Source organism: Orycteropus afer, unplaced genomic scaffold, assembly GCF_000298275.1.
Source record: "Orycteropus afer afer isolate SDZICR_OR568_19922 unplaced genomic scaffold, OryAfe1.0 scaffold00094, whole genome shotgun sequence".
Taxonomy (NCBI): Eukaryota; Metazoa; Chordata; class Mammalia; order Tubulidentata; family Orycteropodidae; genus Orycteropus; species Orycteropus afer.
In genome coordinates, this window is record NW_006921681.1 from 5,512,532 (window position 1) to 5,537,148 (window position 24,617).

General features: G+C 50.1%; 1 protein-coding gene across 1 annotated transcript; it reads left to right on the top strand.

The window, feature by feature from the left end:
* Positions 1 to 1,610: 1,610 nt before the first annotated feature.
* H6PD (hexose-6-phosphate dehydrogenase/glucose 1-dehydrogenase) lies at positions 1,611 to 23,427 on the top strand. Its single transcript, XM_007942598.2, has 4 exons — positions 1,611 to 2,267; positions 3,892 to 4,009; positions 20,463 to 20,732; positions 22,064 to 23,427. Exons 1-4 carry the CDS (start codon positions 1,620 to 1,622, stop codon positions 23,425 to 23,427), a joined length of 2,400 nt encoding a protein of 799 aa, XP_007940789.2. The 5' UTR covers positions 1,611 to 1,619.
* Positions 23,428 to 24,617: the final 1,190 nt, after the last annotated feature.

A 24,617-nucleotide genomic window follows, 5' to 3' on the forward strand; every position in this document is an offset into this window, starting at 1 on the left:
GACCCCATGTTCAGAATTGACTTGATGGCGATGGGTTACATCTGGTAGAATACCAATTACATAGTAAGTGCTATCGCAGTCATCCTCATTCCTTGTCACTACTTCTGTCCCGGTGGGTGGTCAGTGTTGCTGACCAGGGTTACTCTCCGCCTCATTTCCTTCTACCTTGCCCTCAACACATCAGCCAGAGTGGGAATTGGAAAACTGGGTAGAAGCTGTGGAGTGAGAATTCAGCCCATTAAGCTATACAGCTTTGGTCAGAATATAAGACCAGAAAAAAACAGGTCCTCTGGTGCATTTGTGACAGGCCCTGGGATTTTCACCTTTCATACCTGTCAGCTGTCCCAAAGTGGGCAGAAAAACAGCCAAGATGCCAGCCTTACCTGGGGGAGGCCAAGGCATCAACTGCTGCCCATGTGGCTCAGGAGCCAGGGAGCCTGATGTCAGGCCACTCCCATGAGAGCCTCAGTCTTTCCATCTGCAAAATGGGGGAACTATAATAGTATCTAGGAGCTTTGGTAGTGTAGTGCCTAAGGCACTTGACTGCTAACCAGAAGGCTGGCAGTTCAAACCCACCAGCCACTTCTTGGAAGGAAGGTTGGGCAATCTACTTCCGTAGTGATACTGCCTCAGAAACCCAAGGAGGGGTCACTATGAGTCGGGTCCAACTTGACGGCACATAACAACAACAACAACAACAACAAAATAATGGTATCCATCCCATGTAGGTTTTTCCAGGATTCTTGTCTGGATTCAGTGAGCCCTAATGCACATACATTTCAGTCCACTGTTTGGGACATGTTTCGTCCCAATGTTTAGTCTACTGTTTGGCACAGTGTTTGCTGCTCTTACTGAGATTCCATAATGGAATTCCATAATAACTACTTTTACAGTGTTTAGTAGGTACTAGGCACTGTACTAAAAAGATTGTAAACATTAACAATTTTCGTCCTTATATCTAAATACCACTATCATCCCCATTGCATTTGAGGAAACTGAGTTCTCCAAAGTCAAACAGCTATTAGGTGGTTGAGATTCAGACTTAGGCAGTTGTCTCCAAGGTCTGTGTTTTTAATCACTCTGCTATAGCAATTATTATTCATTGTTTTTTACTTGGAGCCCAGAAGACATGGGAAAAGCAGAGAGAAGTGGAGGTGATCAGATCTTCTCAATCTAAGCAGTCAGCCTGTTACCATTCTCAGATTGGAGTTGCCCCAAAGGCCCAGGCCACCTCTGCTCATGGGCAGGGCTGGCCTTGGGCTTAAAGTGGACAGCTCCAGTCTTTGACCTCCTGGCAGCCTTGTGGGCCTCCCTGGTAGCTTGGGCCCCGTCTCATGCTCCTAGCAGCAAATCCATCTCTAGCAAGCGGCCCACACAGCCTTTGTGGACATAATCCCTATGTGCAGGCAGTCTCCCTATGCCCTGGTTTCCTGACACAGCAGCCAAGCTGATGAGAATGGAGGGGAGGCTGTGGGGCTATAACATTTTCCTAAAAAAAAAACCACATGGCTGTTTCTTGCCAGGCAGGAAATGTTTGATACCCTAGAAATGTGTTTACTTCCCCGCTGCAGCCACCCAAACCGTGTCTGATCCTTCCTTTTTCCTTGTCTGTCTCTCCCATGTACTCCAGGTACCCAGGCTTTTGGAAGATGCTCACAGTAGCTGTGTGCACAGCCTTTCTGGGCTGCCTGCAGGCCCAGGAACTCCAGGGACATGTCTCCATAATCCTGCTGGGAGCAACTGGGGACCTGGCCAGAAAGTACTTGTGGCAGGGGCTGTTCCAGCTCTACTTGGATGAGGTGGGAAAGGGCCACAGTTTTAGCTTCCATGGGGCTGCCCTGACGCCCCTTAAGCAGGGCCAGCAGCTTATAGACAAGGCCCTGGAGACCCTCTCCTGCCCCCAAGACATGGCCCCCAGTCAATGCACTGAGCTCAAGGACCAGTTCCTGCAGCTAAGCCAGTACCGCCAGCTGAAGACGGCTGAGGACTATCAGTCCCTGGGCAGGGACATTGAGGCGCAGGTCCAACAGGAAGGCCTCCAGGAGGCTGGCAGGATTTTCTACTTCTCGGTGCCGCCCTTCGCCTATGCAGACATTGCCCGCAACATCAACAGCAGTTGCCGCCCGGGCCCAGGCACCTGGCTGCGGGTTGTCCTCGAGAAACCCTTTGGCCATGACCACAGCTCAGCCCAGCAGCTGGCCACAGAACTTGGGAGCTTTTTCCAAGAGGAGGAGATGTACCGGGTAGACCATTACCTTGGCAAGCAGGTAAGCTTCAGCCAGGGGCCTGCTGGGGTTGAGATGGGCTGGCTGCAGGTAGACCCCATTGACAGTCCTAAAGACATGTGAAACCTGAGCCCCATGGTCTTCTTGGGGGTGGTGGGTGGTGAGCGGGCAAAGGCAAGGCAGTGAGCAGCAAGCACAGGGCAGCTTGGTCCTTGTCCATATGTTCAGTCTCGCCAGTGGAGGTGTGTTCTTTGGTGTATCCCTGTCTTCTCTGGTCCCCTCCTCTGGTTTCTGATTAATCAGGGTGCTCTGATGGTGTAGTGCCTAAGGCATTTGACTGCTAACGAGAAGGCTGGCAGTTCAAACCCACTAGCCACTCCTTGGAAGGAAGGTTGGGCAATCTACTTCCATAGAGATACCACCTCAGAAACCCAAGGAGGGGTTGCTATGAGTTGGAAACGACTCAACGGCAGTGAGTTTTTTTGTGTGTGTGTGTGTGTATGTGTGTGCACATCCTCTACAGAGATGTGGCCCCAGGACTCTGGCATCTGAATCAGCTTCCAGTTGGGTGTGCTGTGGGAATTAGAATTAGCCTTCTTATTTAGCACCCAACTGCTCTTTTCTGTTTTTCTGGTAACAAGCCCTTAAAACTGAATAAGGGAGTTGTTGTTGTTGTTATGTGCCATTGAGTCGGACCCGACTCATAGCTACCCCTCTTTGGGTTTCCGAGGCAGTATCACTATGGAAGTAGATTGCCCACCCTTCCTTCCGAGGAGTGGCTGGTGGGTAAGACCATGCTTCTAAGCCAGGCTGTGTAGCAGGAGCCTGGGGCTGACCTCCTAGGTCATGCATATCAGCTGGCCAGTTTATGCTGACTGTGCACTCAGAGCCCCTCCACAGTGTCTACTCTGAAGCCCTAGCAGGGAGCACACCAGCCCCCCCTGTGTTCTCTGGTCCTGAGTAGGGGTGAGCACAGGGCCATGGGGCTGGGCAGCAGGGTGGAGGCATCTCTGTTGATCCACCAGAGGGTTTGGAATCAGCCCTGGGCCAGCAACCACCAGCCTGAGTTCTCTTTTGGGCTTTGCCAAGCTTTTGACTTAATTTTCCTGTCTGTTGTCCCATAGTGATAATACCTGCCTTCCTTTTAGAAAATGTTAGTATTAAGATCTCTAGGAGCAATGCCTGGTAAAGCGTATGTGGTGAAGGCAGGTCAGTGGGGCCGAGGCAATTCTCTGGGACAGAGGCATGTTTTCCATGCATCCCTCTATGGAATTGCCCATAGCAGTGGTTTCCAATGGTGGTCCTCAGACTAGTGCTTTACCCGTTTACGGCAAAAGGAAGAAAAATGTTCAATTCAAAGGTTTTCCTGCTACATTATTGGTGCTAAAATATTTTCCCTTATGTAGAGTTGATGGTAATGAAGATAGACCATTTTAAATATTTTTTCTTTCTTGGCAAAATAAACAGCTGTTAACCTCATGGAGGTCACTTAAGATTTTTCGGAGTCTCTCCCGGGCCGTGAAGCCCAGACTCCCAGGAACACCTGCTCCAGATCACACCTTCTCCTCCAAGCAGGTACTAGTGAGGCTGGGCACCCCTTTGGAGTGAGGAGTCCTCCTTCATACCAAGAAGAGTCTGGAGCAAAACCAGTCTTCTTCCCTGATAGGCTGTGGCCCAGATCCTACCGTTCCGAGACCAGAACCGCAAGGCCTTGGACCACCTCTGGAGCCGGCACCACGTGGAGCGGGTGGAGATCATCATGAAGGAGACAGTGGATGCAGAAGGTGTGTGCGGGCTCTCAGGGCTCTTCCGGGCCAGGGTGTTGAGGGGAGGCATCTGCCCACTGTGCTGGAGGATCAGCCAGGCTCCGCCATTGGCCATAGGGACGTTTCTGCTGGTGTGTAGCATGCCCTCCAGGGCCAGCTGTGTGCCCAGCTTTGGAGCTGTGTTGAATCATATGCCTGCTGGCAAAGTCTGAGGCACCACTACCCTTGGGAGCATAGTGTGCAGTTATGTGGACCGATAACTTGGAATAACTGGCAAGCCAGAAATACCGGACACTAATCCGAGTTTTACTACTGGGTATGATGACGACCATCATAGCTGGAGGAGGGCTCAGTTGGGAGAAGGGCCTGGAAGGGCTGAGGTTGGGTCAGGAAAAGAAGAGAAAGGGCATAATCCCAGCAAACGAGGAGACCCCAGGAAAGCCAGAGGGGCAAGGGAGGCCCGAGGATGTGCTTGAGCCAGTCAGACTGGTGCTGGCTGTGGATGGACCTGAGGATGTTGGTGTGGTACAGTATGGGGTTGGAGACTGTCTGGGCTCCCAGGGGCCCTGAGGAAGTAACAGTTAGGGGACTGATTCCTTTTCAGCTTCCCGTTGTTCTTAGGCCCATGAGACCCTGCACTGTCGGCCCTGGCTGGCCTCTCCAGCCCCCTCAGACCATGCTCTTCATTGCCATGTGGGCCCTAGCCTGTTGCTTCTCAGTCTTGTTCTTTGCACTTGTGGTACCCTTCTCTTGGTCCCCTCCTCACCTTTCATCCCCTCCTCAGCTCCATTATCCCTCTCTCAGGGAGACCTTCACTAACCATCTTGACAAGGTCCACACCCCTGCAGCTGCTTGTGGCTCCAAGTGGCTCCTCACAGCCTGGCCACAGTGTTATACTTGTCTCAGTGTTAGAGCTTGTTCAGGCTGCTCTCCCACCAGACTGGGCTCCAGGAGGGGCCCCTCACCAGTACCCGGCACATCCATGCTGGGTGAATGCTGAAGGAACAGCGCTCACCCCAAGTCAGGAGAGCACTGTGAGGCCTGGCTCTGCCACTGACCAGGTCACCTCAGCATGACCCTGCCCTCTCTGGACTCCCAATTCCTCATCTGAGAGGCGAGCAGGTTGTGTAGATGATAAGAGCAAAGCCCTTGGAGCTCCAGCATTGTGTGTGTTCATCACATTTTTTGAGCACTGACTGCATGTATTCAAAGCATTGGTTCTTACCCAATAGAAATAAAAGCTGTCTCCTATGAGGTACTTAGTACCCCCAACAACTTCTGCGGTAGATACTATTCTTAGTTCCTCTGACAAATGAGGTTTGGTAACCTGCCCAGGGTCCTTGCAGCACTGAGTGGTGGAGCCTGGGTCAGAGGCAGTCAGACTGGCTCCAGTGCCTGGCTCTGCACTGTCATACCAGGTGGCCAGAGCAACCTGCGTGTCCAGCTTACCCCTGGGACTGCTTTCTGCAGTTGGAGGAGGGGTCCCAGATGCCACATCCCCATCTACTCACATGTGTGCATGTGGCCAAGAAGGGGGTGGCCCCAATCCTTGGACCCGGGCGTTGGGGAAACCAGAGGGCATGTCTCTTTCTTTTTTTCTCTTCATCTTGTTCTTTTTCTTTTCTGTTCTTCTTTCCGTGGTTTCTCTCTTCAGCTTTCTCTCCTTTCCTCCTTGGATGTAGGTTTAGTGCTGGAAGCCCCTTGTGGAGCTGTGGATATACAGAGAGGTGTGAGACCCAGCCTCTGTGCTCCAACAACTCACAGACTCACTGGGAGGTAACTCAGTTACCTCATTGCCATTGAGTCAATTCTGACTCATAGTGATCCCCACTGGGTTTCCCAAACTATAAATCTTTATGGCAGCAGACTGCCTCATCTTTATTCTGTGAAGTGGCTGGTGGGTTCAAACTGCCAACCTTTTCACTAGCAGCCAAATGCCTTAACCACTATACCAACTATTTCGGGAGGTGATAGACCCTGAAATGAGCGATACAGGGAGTCAGGGAAGCAGACAGAACTCCTGACCCAGACCTTGAAGGACATTCCTGTCTGAGAAGGAGCCACTCTGGAACCATATTGGAAAAACGGCCTCTCCCACTGCTGTGAGGCTTTGTGGGCCTCGGGGAGAACCCCTGCCTCGGCGCTTCAGCAGAGGCTCAGCCTGCGTGCCTCCTTGTGCCGTGTCTGTCCAGCATCTTGGCAGGAGTGTGTGCTGGTTTGCCCTTGCTCGCTCTGCAGAGAGGTGAACTGCAGATCTGCTACTGAGAGCCTGAGTGGGCAGGAGGGTGCCGTGCCACCTCTGCTGCGGTGGGTGGGTTGTTGGTGCCAACACCTGTCTGCAGGACTCTGCCTGGTCACTGGCAGGGATAGGAGGCCAAGGCTTCTCACCTACCCTTTTCTGGCAGCTCTTTTCTGTGCCCACCCAGGGTTGGGGAGGAGCCATGGTATCTGGAGTTACCAGTTAGTTGGCACTCCTGCTTGTCATTTCTTCCAATCCTCCTACCCCATTTCCTTCTTGGTATCTGATGTCAGGTATGGATTTCTTTGCAGGGTCCCTGTGGAGCCAGGAGCTGGGCAGACAGCAGGCTTGATTATCCTAGCAAAAGTACATTTGGATTTTGGAGAAAGGAAAACAGGAGACAAAACAGAAAGATAGGCAGAGGCTGGCATGTTTGTTGGCCCAGGCAAGCCTGAGGTGGGAGGTGGGGGTGTCTTGGATTTGAATGGCCATACAACAGACTGGGCCAGTTGTCTTCTAGCCCCAGAGGGACAAGCACCTGAAAGCTCTGACTTAAGGCTACACCATGCCATGGCCCTGCCTTGGTCTGGTGGAAGTTTTGAGGGAGAGTCACACTGCTTCCAGTCCCTGAGCAGAGTGCTGTTCACTCAACTGGGCTCTGAGCCTTTAGCCCAGAGGCAAAGGAAAACGGTAGGACAGATAGCCAAGGTTAGCTTGTCCAGTGGGGCTTGTAGGCTAGTTCAGCCCACTACCCTTGGCCAAGCAGGGCAGCAGAATGAGAACTGTCCTAGCTGCCCCAAAACATGACAGCAGGGGATGATGTCCCACTACTGTGCTCACACCCATAGCCAGAGACCTCTGGACACAGGGTGATTCAGCCTCAGTAGAACTTTGCCCTCTCTCTGGCTCCTTGATCTTGGGGACCAGAAGGATACACATTGGACATGCAGCCTGTGAAGATGGCCTGGTGCTGTTCTGGTGGCTCAGCACTGATCTCTCTGGTCCTGCTCTGGGGCCTACCCCCCAAGGTCCCTTAGACTCTAGTCAGGCTAGTGAGAGAGGGCAGGAGCCCTCTGCAACCCAGCCTGCAGCCATGAGGCCTACATCAGCACGGCAGGATGGAGGGCACAGTGTCTTTCTGGTGTTGTGCACTCTGGAGACCAGTGCCACTGTAGTGGGACAGCATGTGGCTGGCAGGTCTCCTAGGCAGGATCTAGAGCGTGGCATCCTGAACGTTGGCAGAGGGCAGAGTCCGTGGGCCACTCTCCCTTTCACAGCTCTGCCCAGCCACGCACTTTGGTGGATCCTCAGCCCTCTCTTCCTTCCCAGGTGTGCTGCCCAGCTGTCTCCTGTGCAGGAAGGGCATCTGGGTGACCCGGCCCTGGTGGCAGCCTTGACTGCCACCCTGAGAGCTAGAAAGGGCAGAGGCAGCGAGCCGGGCCTGGGAATTGGAGTTGTCCCAGCCCAGTGCTGCTATGGGCCCTGGGTAAGGGACTCTGAGCTTCAAGGTCATCTGGATGTCCTCCCTAGCCCCACTCACACACATCACATGGGTGAAAGTGGCTTCCTACTCCCTCCTCCAGGCTGTGTGTGAGGGTTTTTTTCCCTGCCGCAGCCTCTGGCCCAGAGGAGTTTTCTGCAGAGTCGAGGCTCCTGCACAGATGGGGGTAGGGTAGGGTGGGGGGAAGCTATCCTTCAGCTGCTGCAGGTACCTGGCTCCCTTTCAGTCTGACTCCCCAGGGGAGTCCCATCCAATGAGCCCCTGAGCCACAGACATGTTACCCCAGGCACCCTGGCCAGCATGGGCCTTAGGAAGAGTGACCTTGGCTGGGTCACTGGCATGGCCAGGCCCCTGCTGTGGCCAGCATGAAGGGTTCTGCAGACAGGAGGCACTGTGCCGTCACTGAACTGAGCTCCGGCTCTTTTTCCAGGCTACCCTGTCTTCTGGGAGTGCTGGGGTCTGAACCCCGTCTGTGGTCCCTGAACCCAAGCTTCCATCCAACCACTACACTCCAGCCTCCCACTCTGGCCAGACTCCAGCACTCGGCCTTTCTCCTCAGTGTGTACGCAGTGATGCCTTGGTTTCCCCTCTGGGAAAGAAGGAGTTGGTGAGGCTGCCTCTGTTTGGGAGGGTCCCATTTGGCTATGCTTGTTCTTGCACTAGATGACCGAGCAGTGCTACTCACTGAAGGCCAAGGCTGTGGGGCCCTCAGGCCCACATCAGCTGCCTCCCCCTCCCACCCGTCTGCAGAGAGAGCCCACAGCAGCTGCCCACCTGACCCCAGAGAGCACAGGCCAGCCAACCAGCACCTGGCTCTCTCCTTACCTTCATCTCTTTTATTTTTAGCCATCCCAGAAGGTTTGGGTAGGGATTGCAGCTGGTAGTTTAGTTTTTTTTTTTCCCCCCTAAATATGTTTTTGCTGGAAAAATGGGATCTTCCACTCTATAGAGACCTGGGGAGGGAGTTTCTGGTCCCAATTCCGAGGGTGTGACCTTCAGCACAGCCTCACTAAAAATGATAACCCCTGTTTCCTCTCTCCTGGGGTTGTTTAAGGATAAAATCAGATAATGTACACAGAAATGCTTTACAAATGGAAATGTTGTTTTCTTTCCAAGTTTGCAAGAAAAGAAATAATGTTCTTGCAGTCTCTCTCAGCTCCATGTGACTTATATACATGATTCTCATTGGATTACTTACAGACCTGTGATTGGTCTGTAACACTCATTAATGTCCATACTTCAGCTAATATCTCACACACACACGTATGTGTGCATACATACATACATAATTTACATTGCTATGTGTTGATAATCTGTGTAACATACACCTTTTTAATACCTCTACATTTCTGTTCAATTCTATTTGTACCAAAGAATATTCATTGTTCTATTTTCAGTTACTATTCTCTTGTACTTTTTGCTATTTTAAATAGTAATTTATGAGCTTTTTAAAAAATTGAGGTAGAATTCACATGTTATCAAATGTACCCTTTTAAAGTTCAATAGATTTTAGTCCATTCATAACATTGTGCAACCATCACCACTGTCTGAATCCAGAACACTTTCCTTATGAGCGTTTTTAGTTTTGGTTTGGCTTTTTTTTTTTTTTTTAAATTAGGATTTGGGTGAAGATTTACAGAGTAAATTCACTTTTCATACAGCAGTTCACATATACTTTGTCTCATGTCATTGACCAAAATTTACAATGCAGCAGCTCCCCTCCCACTTCCTCCCCATAGTTACCTCCTCCCAGTGTCCATCCCTTCATACTCTTCTGCACCCTGAGCTATCTCCCTGTGCATAAGCAGCCCTTCCTTCTCCCATGATTGTTCTCTCCAGGGCATGTGTCTACTTGAGGTAAATGTTTAACTCACATGCCTGTACTTTGTTTGGCTGGAAACCACAGTTGTGGGTTCAATTCCAGACCTGAAGGGCAGCTAGGGGCCATAGTCTCAGTGGTTACACCAGGCTCTATTGGACCAGCAAACCTGGTCCCCACCTTCTTCTTCTTTTTTTTTTTTTTTGCCTCCAAATGATTTTGAGTTTTGTACCACATTGTTCTCCCTCTTTATGCAGGATCTCCTACATCCCTTCCAAGTAGATGGCAGTGGTAGCTGGGCACCATCTAGTTCTTCTGGTCTCATAGTTGTATAGGTTGCAGATCGGATGGTGTACCAGTCGCTAGAACTGATTGTTTCCATTAATTTTGGTTTTCTTCTTTCTTCTTGACGAGGAGAGACCCGTTGTTGCATCTAGATGGCAGCTTCCTAGCTTTTAAGGTCCCAGTCGCTACTCGCCAAAGTAGTAGGTGGACCAGTGTTTTGTATAGTATGTTATGCCAATTGAGCTTGATGTCCCCTGCGACTATGGTCCCAAGCCCGCAGGATCAACTACTCGGTCCCTCTGGGTAGCTGGCTGTGACCAAGTAATGACCATAACCTTGCCCCTTTACGAATACACTTGTAGAAATATTGTCTGCCAACCCTATATATGATCTTGGATACACTCTCCATTTAGACATACCTAATTGTTTAGCTTGTTCACCCATCTATCCGTCCCTATACCCATGTTTGCTTTCACTGACAACTCAGTACTATATATGCAAAGGGGTTCATATTTGTTGTCTGTACTGCCCATGTAACTCTCTATGTCTTTCTCATCCTCAGTCCTTATGAGCGTTTTTAAATAATATGTTTCCCTGAAGTGAAATTAACAGGCCATAAGGATAAAAACTACTTTGTAGCTGATATTATATGTTATCAGACTGTTTTTAGAAAATTTGCAATAGCAGTGTGTTTACATAACAGTATTCCTTCATCTTTGCATTGGGTGTTCTGTTTCCTCTGTCTTAACCAATTTGGTAGGCTCATACAGGCTCTTTGAACACCACTCTGCTCACCTCCCATGGGATGCTACCCCATGAGGTTTTGAGGGACATGACCTGGGGGCCCACCTCCCTTATGATCTTGTGATCTTGGATGAGCTCCGGACTTGAAAAGGATAGGGCCAAGTGTATGGGGGTCTTTCTCCCAGTTGTGCAGCCTGGTTGTGGTTTTTCACTCATTGTTCATACACTGATGTGTTTTAACCTTCCATTTTTAACCTAGGAGACTATACTAGGAGTCAATATAGATGCTTTTCAGGAAAAATCAGCACACATAATGTTCAGGCAACGTCTGACCACATATATATCTGTGGTCCCATAAGGTTATAACAGAGTTCAGAAATCCTGCAGAGAATGGGACGTAGCAAATGCAACAGCTTCCTGCACATGTATCTCATGTCTCTTATATATAGAGTGATGGTACTGACAAGCATATGTACAGTATATGTATAACCTATAATACAGGTCTGATGCATATGTGTGTATATATACACACACACACACACACACACATATAATGTGTGTAACACATGTATAGTACATAATGAATATTAACACATAATACATGTCTTGATGATCATAATAAATGTGTTACTGGCTTATGTATGTACTGTACTGGACTTTCTCTCTAAACAGTTTACCATATAACAGTATATTCTTCAACCTGTAGGCAGCAGCATCCAATCTCATATATTGTGCATCTCTTAAGTGTTGTAGCATTATTGCTCTCTTTAATTTTCTTTAGAAAATGTTACCATGAAGTGCATCATGGCTCCCAAACTCAACAAAACCAGTGCTAGTGACAGCAGCAGCAAGAGGCAAAGGAGAAGTATTGATTTGGAAGTGAGACCAAAAGTTATTGAACAGCACATAGGTGGAAAATCAGTGAATGCTGTTGTTTGCAGTTTAGGCATGTCACACTAGGCAGTCCTCAAAATCAAAGAAAAAATTCTCTAAGCTGTTAAAGGATCGGCTCCACTGGATGCTGCAAGGCTAAGGAAAATGAGAGAGGGTTTCTATTGGATATGGAGAAATTGGTAATGATGTGGATTGAGGACCAAACACAAAGGCAAATCCCTCTCAGCGCATTGTCAGTTGTTGATCACTGCTAAGGCACAATGCATATTCAAGATGCTTAAAGAAAAAGCAGGACCAGACTACCATATGGTGTTCGTACACCATCCAAATCACATAACATCCTATTTCATAGACCATATTATGGACGTTAAGTGATGTCTGAGTGTACTGTGGTAACTAGAAAACAGATCAGCACATTGGATAACACTAGGGTGAAGCCTTTTGCTATCATGTTGATTCCAACTCATAGTGACTCTATGGGACAGAGTAGAACTGCCCTATAGGGTTTCCAAGGCCATGCACAGGGTCTCCATGAGTCAGAATTGACTCGATGGCAGTGGGTTTGTTTTTTTGGTTTTGGAATCTTCGTGGCAACCACATCGTTCTCCCACAAAGCACTGATGGGTTTGAACCACTGACCTTTCTTTCTGTTAGCAGCCGAGTGCTTACCCACTGTGCCACCAGGGCTCCATTTCACCAGGAGAGCTGGCCCCCTAATGCCTGTCCTCGTGCTTGGCAGCCTGTGCCAGCAAGCGCCACGCTGGGTCTGGTCACTGCACTTAAGCTCTGAAAAGACAGGGTTAATGGAGAGAAGGATCTAAGTCCATAAAGCTATAGGCTGTGTTAAACACGCACACCCCTGGAGCTTGAAATTAAGGAATAAAGGAAGGCCTCTTCTGCACAGCGGGTAGTAAACCTATGGAATGCATTCTCCTCTGGAACTGAGGTGGGATAAAAATAGGAAAAGGGCCACTGAGGAATTTGCTAAGCTAATGAATAGTAAGCAGATAGCAGGGCTTTTAAGGACTCCTGCTTTCCCTGGGCTATCCATCAAAAATTCATCTCTTCTCAGAGCTTTAACCATCCTCTTCATACTCAAATCTACCATAATTCATTGATTCCAGGACACACTTTTGTTCATGTTTGAACACCTCTGAAGGTGGATTTGTCTTGCCATCGATGGGGTAACACAGTTGAATTGGCAGCTCTTATCTGCTTAATGGTTATAAAATCATGGGATCTTCCCCACTGATGGCATTTTAGGTGAGGTGAATGCCAGTAGTTCTTCAGCTTTCATTGCCTTCTCAGTCCCAGTCCTATAACCCACCCCCAATTGCCTTCTAGAGATCCCACTGGATGCCCTGTCACTGCTTCAGACTCAGCAGCTTTAGAACTGAACCCACCATTGCAGTTTTCTCACAAAATAGCTACTAATTGTTCTGTTCTGGCCTGTCTGTCCCCTCTTTCACAACCCCTAGGACAATAAAAGCTGTTGTTGTTAAGTGCTGTTAAGCCGTTCTTGACTCATAATGACCCATGCCACAGAATAGAACTGCCCCATAGGGTTTTCTAGGCTGTAATCTTTGACTATTGGCACCACCAGGGCTCCTGACCAGTATTTATTGGGGTTCCACGTGCCTGTAAATTACTGTACCATTCTCACAACCACTCCCCAAGGGCAACCCTGGGACAATTTCCAGTGTTAACACATGAGGTGGAGACCCTTGCCCAAGCTGACAGGACTAAGGGGTGCCAAAGCCAGGCCATTCTCTGGGCAGCCTGCTCTAGGGTCCATGTGTGGACTGTAATTCCAGACTGCCTTTCAGGAAGCCAGTTGGTCTCTACCAAAAAGACAAACCCACCGTCATCCAGTCAATTCCAACTCATAGTGACCCCCGTCGGGCAAGGCTGTAAATCTTTACAGAAGTAGATTGCCTTATCTTCTTCTCATGGAGCAGCTGGTAGCTAGTGGGTTCAAACCTCCCACCTCTCGGTTAGCAGAGGTCATTTTTATTCGTCCACTAAAAGGTGCTTCCATTTCCATTGCTCTTTCCTTTGCTCCTGCCCTGTGCCTTCCCACAACTGCAGCCGAGGCTGCTGGCTGGTCCCGTTACCGCCCTGCCCGTCAATTCATCCTGCAGAACACTAGCAGCTTCATCCTCCTGCAGCGCCTCTCATGGCACCACTTCCCACTCAAAAATGTTCTTTTTTGAACAACTTTTTTTACAAGTACAACAATTCAGTGGGTTTAGTATCCACAGAGTTGTGTATCCATCCCACAATCACTTTTAGAAAGTTTTCATCGACCCCACAAAGAAGCCCAGCAGCAAATGGTTAACGTGCTTGAATGCTGACTATCCTGTTAGCTGTCCCCCTCAGTTCCCTCACTGCCAGCCGCCCCGCCTCCCCCAGCCTCTGGCAATCACTAATCTATATTCTGTCTCTATGGATTTAACCTACTCTGGACATTTCATGTAAATGCAATAGTATACTAATGTGGTCCTTCTTTCATTCAACTTGTTTTTAAGGTTTCACTCATGTACTTGCATGAAGGTACTTCGTTCTCTTTTGTTATCAAAGAATATTCTGTTTTATGGATATATCACACTGTATGTATCGATTGATCGAGTGATGGACATTTGAGTTGTTTGCACTTTTGGCTCTTATGAACAGTGCAGCTGTGAATGTGCATGTACAGGATATTTGTGTGGGCACGTTTTCATTTCTCTTGGGCTTATACTTAGGAGTGGAATTGCTGGGTCATAAGGGAGTATGTTTGAGGTCAAGAACTGTTAACTCATTCTAGCTCTCAAGGCCTTTCCATCTGTTCTGGATTTCTATTGCTCTGAGTCATAGACTGGCTGCTTCTGCCAGGCCTGGCTCCCCACTGCCATCTGAACTGCATGTATTGCATGCTTCTGCTCGCTGGCTCGCTGTTCACCTGGCTAGCATGTGGCCTGGGCACACATTCAGCCCCCACATACACTTCTTTGAGACACAGTGTTTGCTAAAATCGGAATTATCGGCACACATTTAAAAATCACAAGATTACACTTAGTAACCCACATTTCCACCTTTTGAAAAATGGGGAAATTTGACTACACTGAGCCCACATTCCTGTAAAGCACCACCAGACTGCAGCTGGGGAGCTTAACTGCTCCCCAAGGTGGCACTTACCCACCTTCCTCATAACTTCACTGGCTGTGGTTGGCATTGGAGTCCCTGATCTTTGACCTAGACCTCTCAGGGTCTAGATCAAAGCCCAGCTCAGCTTGCCCTTCAGCCACTCTGCTCCACCTATGAAAGCTCCAGGTTTCAGCGGCTTAACATTCTGACCTACAGTTGCGTAAATGGGAGTAAACCAGTTGCTAAATTGATTCAAACTCCTCAAGACTTCATGTGTCAGAGTAGAAGTTGGCTCCATAGGGTTTTCAATGGCTAATTTTTCAGAAGTAGATCACCAAGTCTTTCATCCAAGGCACCTCTAGGTGGACGCATACCTCCAACCTTGCAGCTAGCAGTCAAGCCCATTAACCATTCGTATCACCCAAAACCAAAAAGCCCACCATCATGGAGTCGATTCCAACTCCTAGCGACCCTTTAGGATAGCGTAGAACTGCCCCATAGGGTCTCCAAGACTGTAAATCATTATGGAAGTAGACTGCCTCATTTTTCTCCCATGGAACAGCTGGTGGATTCACAGCGCCAACCCTTTGGTTAGCAGCTGAATGCTTTAACAGCTGTACCAGTGGAGCACCTTTCCAGAATTGTTAGTTGCCATTGAGTCGCGTTTGACTCCTGGTGACCTCACATATGACAGAATGAGACGTTGTCCGACCCTGCACCATCCTCATGATCTTGAATGTGTTTGAGGCCATTGTTGTGGCTGTTGTGTCAATCCATCTCATTGAGGGTTTCCCTTGTTTTCATGGACCCTGACTTTACAAAATGTTCTTTTTTTGGAATTGATGATGTGTCCAACATGAGACTTAAGTTTCTAATTGGAGGGTGTTTGGTCATGGCATAAGAATTGGACTCTGGGTCAACTGCCTGGGTTCTAATCTTATTTTTACCCCTTTACCAGCTGCATGACCTTCAGCAAGCTACCTAACGTCTCTGAACCTCAGTTTCTTTATGTTTTAAAATGGGAGTAATAGTAGGACCTACTTATCTGTCAATATTTCTTTCTTTCTTTTTTTATTTAATTGTGATTTGGGTGAAGATTTACAGGGCAAATTCTCTTTCCATAGAGTAGTTCATATATACTTTGTCTCATGACATTGACCACAGTTTACCACAATGCAACAGCTCCCCTACCCCTTCCTCCCCATAGTTACCTCTTCCCAGTGTATGTCAATATTTCGAGGAGTAAATGGACTGATATGCATACACTGCTATCATCACTGCTGTTACCTTGTCTTGATGTCTTCATACAATATTGTAAGAACTTTGAAGGCCGGAACCTGCTTGGGGAGCTCGGCTATGGTTTTCTTGATGGGGCACTTGTGGCATTTTGGGTAGCCTGGTTGAGCTGGACTGTCCTATGCATTTCTGAGCTTAGCATCCCTGGCCAGAGCTGTCTCCTCACACTCTTGTTGAGAACAAAGCAGTCCAACTTCTGTCAGTGAAGGCAAGGATGTCTTCCTCCCAGCAGGCCCCTTGCTTCCATTCTCACCACCAACACTGGTGCTATTGTTGGGGATGGCATAGTGGGCTGAATACAGGGCAGCCTGTCCTTCTGTCAAGGCTAGTCCTGCTTGCTTCCAGTGGCCTGGGGGAGCTCTGTAGCCCCAGTGGGAGCAGGTGGCTCAGGACTGATGCTGTGGATCAGGGGCCCCTTGAAAGGAGCTATGCTGAGTTGAGCAGGTCTGACCTAGGACCCAAGCTGGTTTGTTTGAAGCTCTGGTGTAGTAAGGAGCTCTGGTGGTGTAGTGGGTAAGGCATTTGGCTGCTAACCAGAAGGTCAGTGGTTCAAACCTACCAGCTGCTTCACAGGAAGGTGAGGCCATATACTTCTGTTAAGATTTATAGCCTTGGCCTTGGAAACCCAGTGGGGATCACTATGAGTCAGAATCGACTCGATGGCAGTGAATTTCTTTCTTTCTTTCTGTTTTTAATTTTTATTATGATTTGGATGGAAGTTTACAGAGCAAATTCATTTTCCATACAGCAGTTCATATGTACTTTGTCTCATGACATTGACTGCAATTTCCCCCAAAGCAAATCACCCCTCCCAATTCCTCCCCATAGTTACCTCTTCCCTGTGTCCTTCCCTCCATGCATTCCTGCCCCGTGAGCTGTCTGTCTATACATACACAGCCCTTGTATTCTCCCATGATTGTTCTCTCCAAGGAGTGTATCTACCTAGTGTAAATGTTCACCTCATATGCCTGTCTTTTGTTTGGCTGGTAGCCACAGGAGTGGATTCATTTCCAGACCTGAAGGGCAGCTAGGGGCCATAGTCTCAGTGGTTCCATCAGGCTCTATCAGACCAGCAGACCTTGTCCCTTTTTTTTTTTTTTAATGATTTTGGGTTTTGTTCCACATTGTTCTCCCACTCTTCCCAGGATCCCCCTTTGAGTGGTTGACAGTGGTAGCTGGGCACCATCTAGTTCTTCTGGTCTCATCATATAGGCTGGGGATGACATGGTACCAGTTACTTGGACTAATTGTTTCCATGAATCTTTGGTTTTCTTCATTCTTCTTTGCTCTGGATGAGGAGACACTCATCGTTGCACCTAGATGGGTGCTTGCAAGCTTTTAAGATCCCAGTCACTACTTGCCAAAGTAGGAGATGGAATAATGTTTTTGTGTAGTATGTTATGTCAGTTGAGCATGATGTCCCCTGAGTCCATGGTCTCGAGCCCACAGGTCCAACTACTCCCTCCCTCTGGGTAGCTGGCTGTGGCCAAGAAGTGACCACAACCTTGTCCCTTTACGAATACACTTGTAGAAATATTGTCTGCCAACCCTATACATGATCATGGGCACGCTCCCCCCTGCATAGACATACCTAATTGTTCAGCCTGTCCACCCATCCATCCACCCATAGATCAGTGTTTGCCTTTATTGACATCTCAGTACTGTATGTGCAAAAGCATTCATCTTTGTTATCTGTACCTACCATGCACCTCTCTTATGACTTCCTCTTCCTCAGTGCCACCATGTTGATCACTCACATTTGGTACATTGCCCTTCTCTTCACCCAAATCAATACTTGTCTCTACCTATCTAACAGTGTTCCCTCCCCTCCCATTTTTCTTTCTTCCTTCCTTTCTTTTGAGAGACTAAATGGAAAAGAATGCTTGTAAAATATATGTAGGATTTGTAGAACTATGATATAATGAACACCAAGGCACCCACCAACCAGTTTTTTAAAAATGCTATTTATTTTGTTGAGAGCATACACAGCAGCACATATACCGATTCAGCAGCCTCTCGATGTACAGCTCAGTGACACTGACTACCTTCTTCAAGTTGTGTAGCCACCCTCACCCTGCTTTTTGGAGTTGTTCTTCCCACATCAACATAAGCTCATTGCCCCCTAAGGTTTCTGTCTAATCTTTCAGGTTGCTGTTGTCACTTTGATCCCATATAGATAGTGCTTGAAAGAGTATAGTCTTCAAGGCAGACATTTTTTTACCAGTTAAACTAAACTGCTTTTTGGTTTTGAGAAGACTTCAGGGCATATATATATACATATTTTAAAGAACTTTGTCAGCTCCTGTGCCCCTCCTCCCTTCTATCCCATTTCCTTTCTTTTACTATCCAAATTTTGGGAGGATTGTTCTCTTCCATCTCTTTTATTTCCATATCTTTGATTCCCTAAACAATGTGTTTTCTTTGAAATAGGAGTCCTACATCTAAGTAACAGGGCTCTTTTTGTCTCTTTATCTTGCATTCCGAACGATTTCTTCCTATCTGTCTTCCAACCGCCCTGGTGGTGCACAGTTAACTATTGGACTGCTAACTGAAAGTTTGGCAGTTTGAACCCACCCAGCGGCTTCTCGGGAGAAAGACCTGGTGATCTGCCTAGAAAACACTGTGGGTCAGTTCTGCTCTGTCCCACTGGGTCACTGTAAGTCAGCATCGACTCAGTGGCACCTAAAAGCCTTACATGTCTAATTTCCAACTCTGTCTTTCATTTCTTGAAGTCTGTTCACTTTGGTAATAGCACCCTTTTCTCACAACATAATGTTTTTGAGATCACCCACTAAGACTGCATGTGTTCCTTTCATTGCTGCGAATGAGTACAGCTCTGTGTTGGGTGGCTAGGCATGCAGCAAGGAGCAGTAGGGGCCATGCCTACACGGTGGAGCTTAAAGCGCAGCAGGGGAGAGTGACAAAAGTTACAGCCAGCTGGGCTGGAAAAAGACAAGGCACCCCAGAGCACTGGGCCAAGAGTCAGTACCATGTCCTAGATGCTGACCCCTAAAGAGTGAGTAGGAGCAAGTCAGTGGAGTGGAAGCTTTGCCGGATGAGGTGCTGTGCACTGGAATCCTGAGCTTGAAGACTCTGGGGTTCATGGATTCAGGTCACTGGTCATTTACACCTGCATTCCTGAGAGAAGGAGTCTGGTGCGGCTGGTGGTGATGGGCATGGCTCTAGAGTCCACTGTAGGCTCCACCCTGGCTGGCCTCAACCTCTTCCGTCACATCCAGAGCAGAAGCAGCCAGAGTCGCTGCCGGCTAGGATTGCGTGTGAACAGGAGCAGCAGGTAAGGGGCCTTGCATTGGTGTAGCCATGGTGGTTATTCCGTGTGCCGGTCTTTGGCTCCGTTTCTTTCACCGTCTTGGTAACCCTGTCCACCTGCCAAGGTGACATCTCTACCTGGATGTCTGAAAGGTAAACATACCTGAAACGGAGCTCACAGCTTCCCTCTACCAGTGGCTTCTCCCCCAGCCTCCCCTTCTTTGTAAGCGGGCTCTGCCCAGCCTCTTGCTGAGGCCAGAGTTCTAGGTATTATCTTTGGTTCCTCTGCTTAGCTCGTGCTTATCCCACTTGATCAGAAGTCCAGTCAATTCCATCTCCAGAATCCACCTTACATCTTCTGCTCCATCACCTTTTCCTTCATCACACCTCCCCCCAAGTCTATCTGCCTCCCACTGCAGGCACCTTGGTTTAGTCCTTGGTTTTCTTGCTTCTACAGTCTTCTCCCCAAGCAGGCCAGAATCTCTTCTGAGTGCGGATCGGATCTTGTTATCTACATGCTACAGACCCCCAGTGGCTTCCCTGCAACTTGGGATAAAGTCCCGCCTCCTGACTTTGTCTTCCTGCACCTCTCTCTAGCCTCACCCCATCTTCTCCCTCCTGCTCACCTTAGCCTCTGCATGCCGAGCCCTTCCTGCCTCGGGCTTTTGCACAGGGCGTCCCTGCATCCAAAAGGCACTTCTAGCATTGTGTGTAGCTGGCTTTTCTCCCTCTCAGGTCTCAGAGGGGCCATCTTACTTACCCTCAATAAGTAGTCCTCCATTTTCTCCTGTCACAAACTCTTAATTATCAGTTATTTGCTTACTTTTTCCCTCCCTCACTTTAATGGCTGAGACGGGGACGTTGCCTGTCCCCTCAGTGCCTGCACATTGCCTGGCACACGTGGGTGCCTGGTAATAGAGTAGCATTTTTTGGCCCTATTGAGTGGCAGGATATGGAAATGGGCTCAGAAGCCAGGTAATTCACCCAAGATCACAGAGCAGGAAGCAGCAGGCAGACTCCAGAGCACAAGCCCTAGCCATCATGCTGTGGCCCCTGACAGTGGCTGGTGGCAGGCTGTTTGGACTGATCCCACGTAGGTCCCTGGAGGCCAAGGAGTGTCACTCCCCTCACAGAGGCTTTCAGGGAAGGGTTGTGGCTCAGAGACCTCCTTCCTGCTTTAGCATCAGCTGTTTTTATAGGGTCTCTGGACTAGGGGTGAAGAGGCCAGAACAGGACTGTGTGTCTCAACGCATGGAGGAAGCCTGATGATCTCTCCCACACTTTCCCTCCTGCTCAGGCCGCATCAGCTTCTATGAGGAGTATGGCGTCATCCGTGACATCCTCCAGAACCACCTGACGGAGGTCCTCACCCTGGTGGCCATGGAGCTGCCCCACAACATCAGTGACCCAGGGGCTGTATTACAGCACAAGCTGCAGACCTTCCAGGCACTGCGGGGCCTGCGGAAGGGCAGTGCCGTGGTGGGCCAGTACCAGGCCTACAGCGAGCAGGTGCGCAGGGAGCTACAGAAGCCAGACAGCTTCCAGAGCCTGACGCCAACCTTCGCAGGTGGGCTCCAGGGCCGCCTACCCACCGGAGCAGCTCCCAAACCCAGGAGCCCTTGGTTTGGGTTGGAAGGGACCTAAGGTGGGGATTTCCATAAGGGGCTTGCTGGGAAGTGTGAACTACCCCACCAGTGTCTCTAGTCATTAACAGCTTAAAGCTCTAGGTCCCCTGCTGGCCTCTCAGAGTGAGGGATCCCAGTGGCATTGCCACATCAGCCTCAGTCGGGGTTCACAGGTCCTCACTGGGGCAGGCTATGTTGGACCCACATGTGAGCTTACGCCAAGCCCCTAAATGGGCAGCCAACCTGCCCAGCCATGGCAGGGACTGTCCAGTGGGCGGACCTCAGGCCAGCCAGGCAGATGCCACCAGAGCCATGTGGGAGAGGGTCATGGAGGCTGTCCCCCGGGAGGACAGAAGGGAGTCACCACCACAGCAGGCGTAGCAGCGGTTTGTTGAGCACTCTCTCTGTGCCAGGCATGTTCACACTTTCTCTCACTTAATCCTTACATGTGCACACACATACCTGGATGGCAGCTAGGACTGTTGTCCCATTTTATAGGTGAGGAAAAGTGAGGTTCTGTGAAGTTATGGTAATGCAGAGAAAATGTGAGAAGCCAGGTTTGGAAGGTGGGTCTGGAGTCCATTCAGAGTCTGGCTGTCACTACTGTCACTTTACCCTGTAGACCATGGTCACTCGTCAGTGTCCCCGGCCCCTCCATCGGACTACTTTGGGCCCACGCATATCCTCAGTGCTCCCCAAACAGGAGGGAAACACCTTTCTCTATAGGACCTTCCGAGGGTCAGGTCCTCCCATCCTGCCTCCACAACGAGACATCTCCTTTTAGAGTCTCCAGGCTGGTGACACTCAGCCCAGCTCTCTGTGCTCTGTGGATGGTGACTTTATGAGGCACCTTGAGGGAGGCAAGGCGTCATGGCAACCTGAGGGCCCAGCGTTCTGGCACTGGAGGGAAAGATACTAGAATGGAGGGTGAAGGTTAAGAATGAATGGAGGACGTACCGTAGATATCAGTTGCCATCGAGTAGGTTCTGACTCACGGTGGCCCCTTGGGTGTCAGATAGCACTGTGTACCACAGGGTTTCTAATGGCTGATTTTCCAGCAGGAGATTGGCTAGGCCTTTCTTTTGAGGTTCCCCGGGTGGACATGAACCTCCAACTTTGGGTTAGCAGCCAAGCGCACTAACCATTCGCATCCAAGGGTTTTTAGTATAGGGCAAGGGGGTCTCAGAGGCAATGGGGTGCCCCAGGAATGGGGTCAAAGAGAAGGGTGGCATCCTTGTTCTCTGTGCTGGAATGTCACTCCTTGTCCCTTCAGGTGTCCTTGTTCATATTGACAACCTTCGCTGGGAGGGTGTCCCTTTCATCCTGATGTCCGGCAAAGCCTTGGATGAGAGAGTGGGCTACGTGCGGGTCCTGTTCAGGAACCAGGCATACTGTGCCCAGAGTGAGAGGCACTGGGTCGCGGACCAGAGCCAGTGTTTGCCTCGGCAGGTTGTCTTCTATATCGGGCATGGTGACCTGGGCAGCCCTGCTGTGCTGGTTAGCCGGAACCTGCCCAGGACTGTGCTGCCCTCTGAGAGCTGGAAGGAGGTAGAGGCTCAGCCTGGACGCCACCTCTTCGGCCGCCCTCTGTCTGATTTCTACATCTACAGCCCCATGAGGGAGAGGGACGCCTACTCCATCCTCATCTCACACATCTTCCATGGCCGCAAGGACTCTTTCATCACCACAGAGAACCTGCTGGCCTCCTGGCATTTCTGGACACCCCTGTTGGACAGCCTGAGCCGTGAGACCCCGCGTCACTACCCAGGAGGAGCCGAGAGTGGGCACCTGTTGGACTTTGAGTTCAGTGGCAGCCAGCTATCTTTTTCCCAGCAGCAGCTGGAGCAGCTGGTGCCCAAACCCAGCAGTGCCCCAATGCCCAGTGACTTCCGGGTCCTCAAGGCCACATACCGGGAGAGCCCGCTGATCTTGTCCTGGCCCGAGGAGCTGATTGCTAAGCTGGCCAGTGACATTGAGGCCACAGCCATGCGAGTAGTACGGCACTTTGGCGAGTTCCACCTGGCCCTCTCGGGTGGCTCGAGCCCCGTGGCCCTGTTCCAGCAGCTGGCCCTGCGGCACTTTGGCTTCCCCTGGGCCCACACACATCTGTGGCTGGTGGATGAACGCTGTGTCCTGCCCACAGACCCAGAGTCCAACTTCCAGAGCCTGCAGGCCCACCTGCTGCAGTACATCCGTGTCCCCTACTTCAATATCCACCCCATGCCCGTGCACCTGCACCGACGGCTGTGTGCCGAAGAAGACCAGGGCGCCCAGCTCTACGCACAGGAGATTGCTGCCCAGGTTGCCAACAGCAGCTTCGACCTGCTGCTGCTGGGTATGGGCACTGACGGGCACACAGCCTCGCTCTTCCCCCAGTCGCCCGCTGGCCTGGACGGCGAGCAGCTGGTTGTGCTGACCACAAGCCCCTCCTGGCCACACCAACGCATGAGCCTCAGCTTGCCCCTCATCAACCGGGCCAAGAAGGTGGCCGTCCTGGTGATTGGCAGGATGAAGCATGAGATCACCATGCTGGTGAGCCGAGTGGGCCATGAGCCCAAGAAGTGGCCCATCTCAGGTGTCCTTCCAACTTCCAGCCAACTGGTGTGGTACATAGACTATGAGGCATTTCTGGGGTGAAGGTGCCTGTGCCTTCCACTGACACCTGGCCCTGCCCTTTCCCATCCTCCTCTTTCCCCTCTCAGCCACCGGCCCCACATGCCCTGGCTATCTGGAATCTAGTAGCCCAGGGCCAGGTCCCTGAAAAAGGAAGGATGAGGCCCTGTCCCTATCCCTTTGGCCATCAGTATCTGTCTAATTGTGGCAGGTAGATACAGAAACAGGCAGAATGGAATCCCTACTCATGGGAAACTTCAAATCCAGGCTGGGAGAGCAAACAGACAGTAAGAAAAGACCCACAACTGCCAGTTAACACATTTTATTTACACGTACCAGCACAAAACAAGATGGTGCAAAAGTTCTAGGTTCAAAGAGGGTGTGCAGCAGCTAGGGTATTAGGGAAGACATCCTGAAGGAGGTGGCCCTAGGACTGTGGAACAGAAGAGCATCGAATGGAAGAGAGGGGACGCAGCACCATGCAGGGCAGATGTTTTGGAGGCCTCCGGCTGGCCTGGCACTGCTCCCCCTTTGTCCTTTCCCACTCGACCCTCCACTGTCCTTTCCTCTTGGCTGCCTCCTCCTGCTCCATCTCTCTGGACTCCTCACCTCCACCCTGACTGTGGAGGAAGCCTGCCCAGCTCCCTCCCTGTATCTTGCTGTCCATCAGAAACTGCACACAGAAACTCCAGTGGTGATGTGGCTGTTAATCACTTCGGGAGGACAAATGAAGGGTGAAAACAGTTACACAGCTGCAGATACTAGGATGTTACCAAGGTTTCAGAAAACTCAAGGCTGTTGGGAGCACCCTTTCCCGGTCTGTGAACTCTGTGTGGGAGGGGCCAAGCTCCCCCAGCTCCCTCAGGAAACGCCTGTGCCCTCTGCCCTCATGCCTCCCACTGGCTATACTGTGAGACACACTGGGTGCAGGTGGTCAGGCCATTCCAGACAGCCCCCCTTAAGAGGGCCGTTTACATCTCAGGGGCCTGCCACGTGGGTGTGTCTGTGCTCCGCCTCCTTTACCAGGGGAAGTCCTATGAAACCAGCCATCCCCCAGTACTGGTGTCAGATGATCTGATCCATGCTGGCAGCACTGACTCCCTGTAGGGCAGCTGCAGGTCACAGGCAGCCACGGTGGCCTCGTCCTCCGGCAGGTTCTCCGTGCCAAGGAGGGGCAGTGCAGCCAGCCCTTCTCACGCTACCTCTTGGCAGTG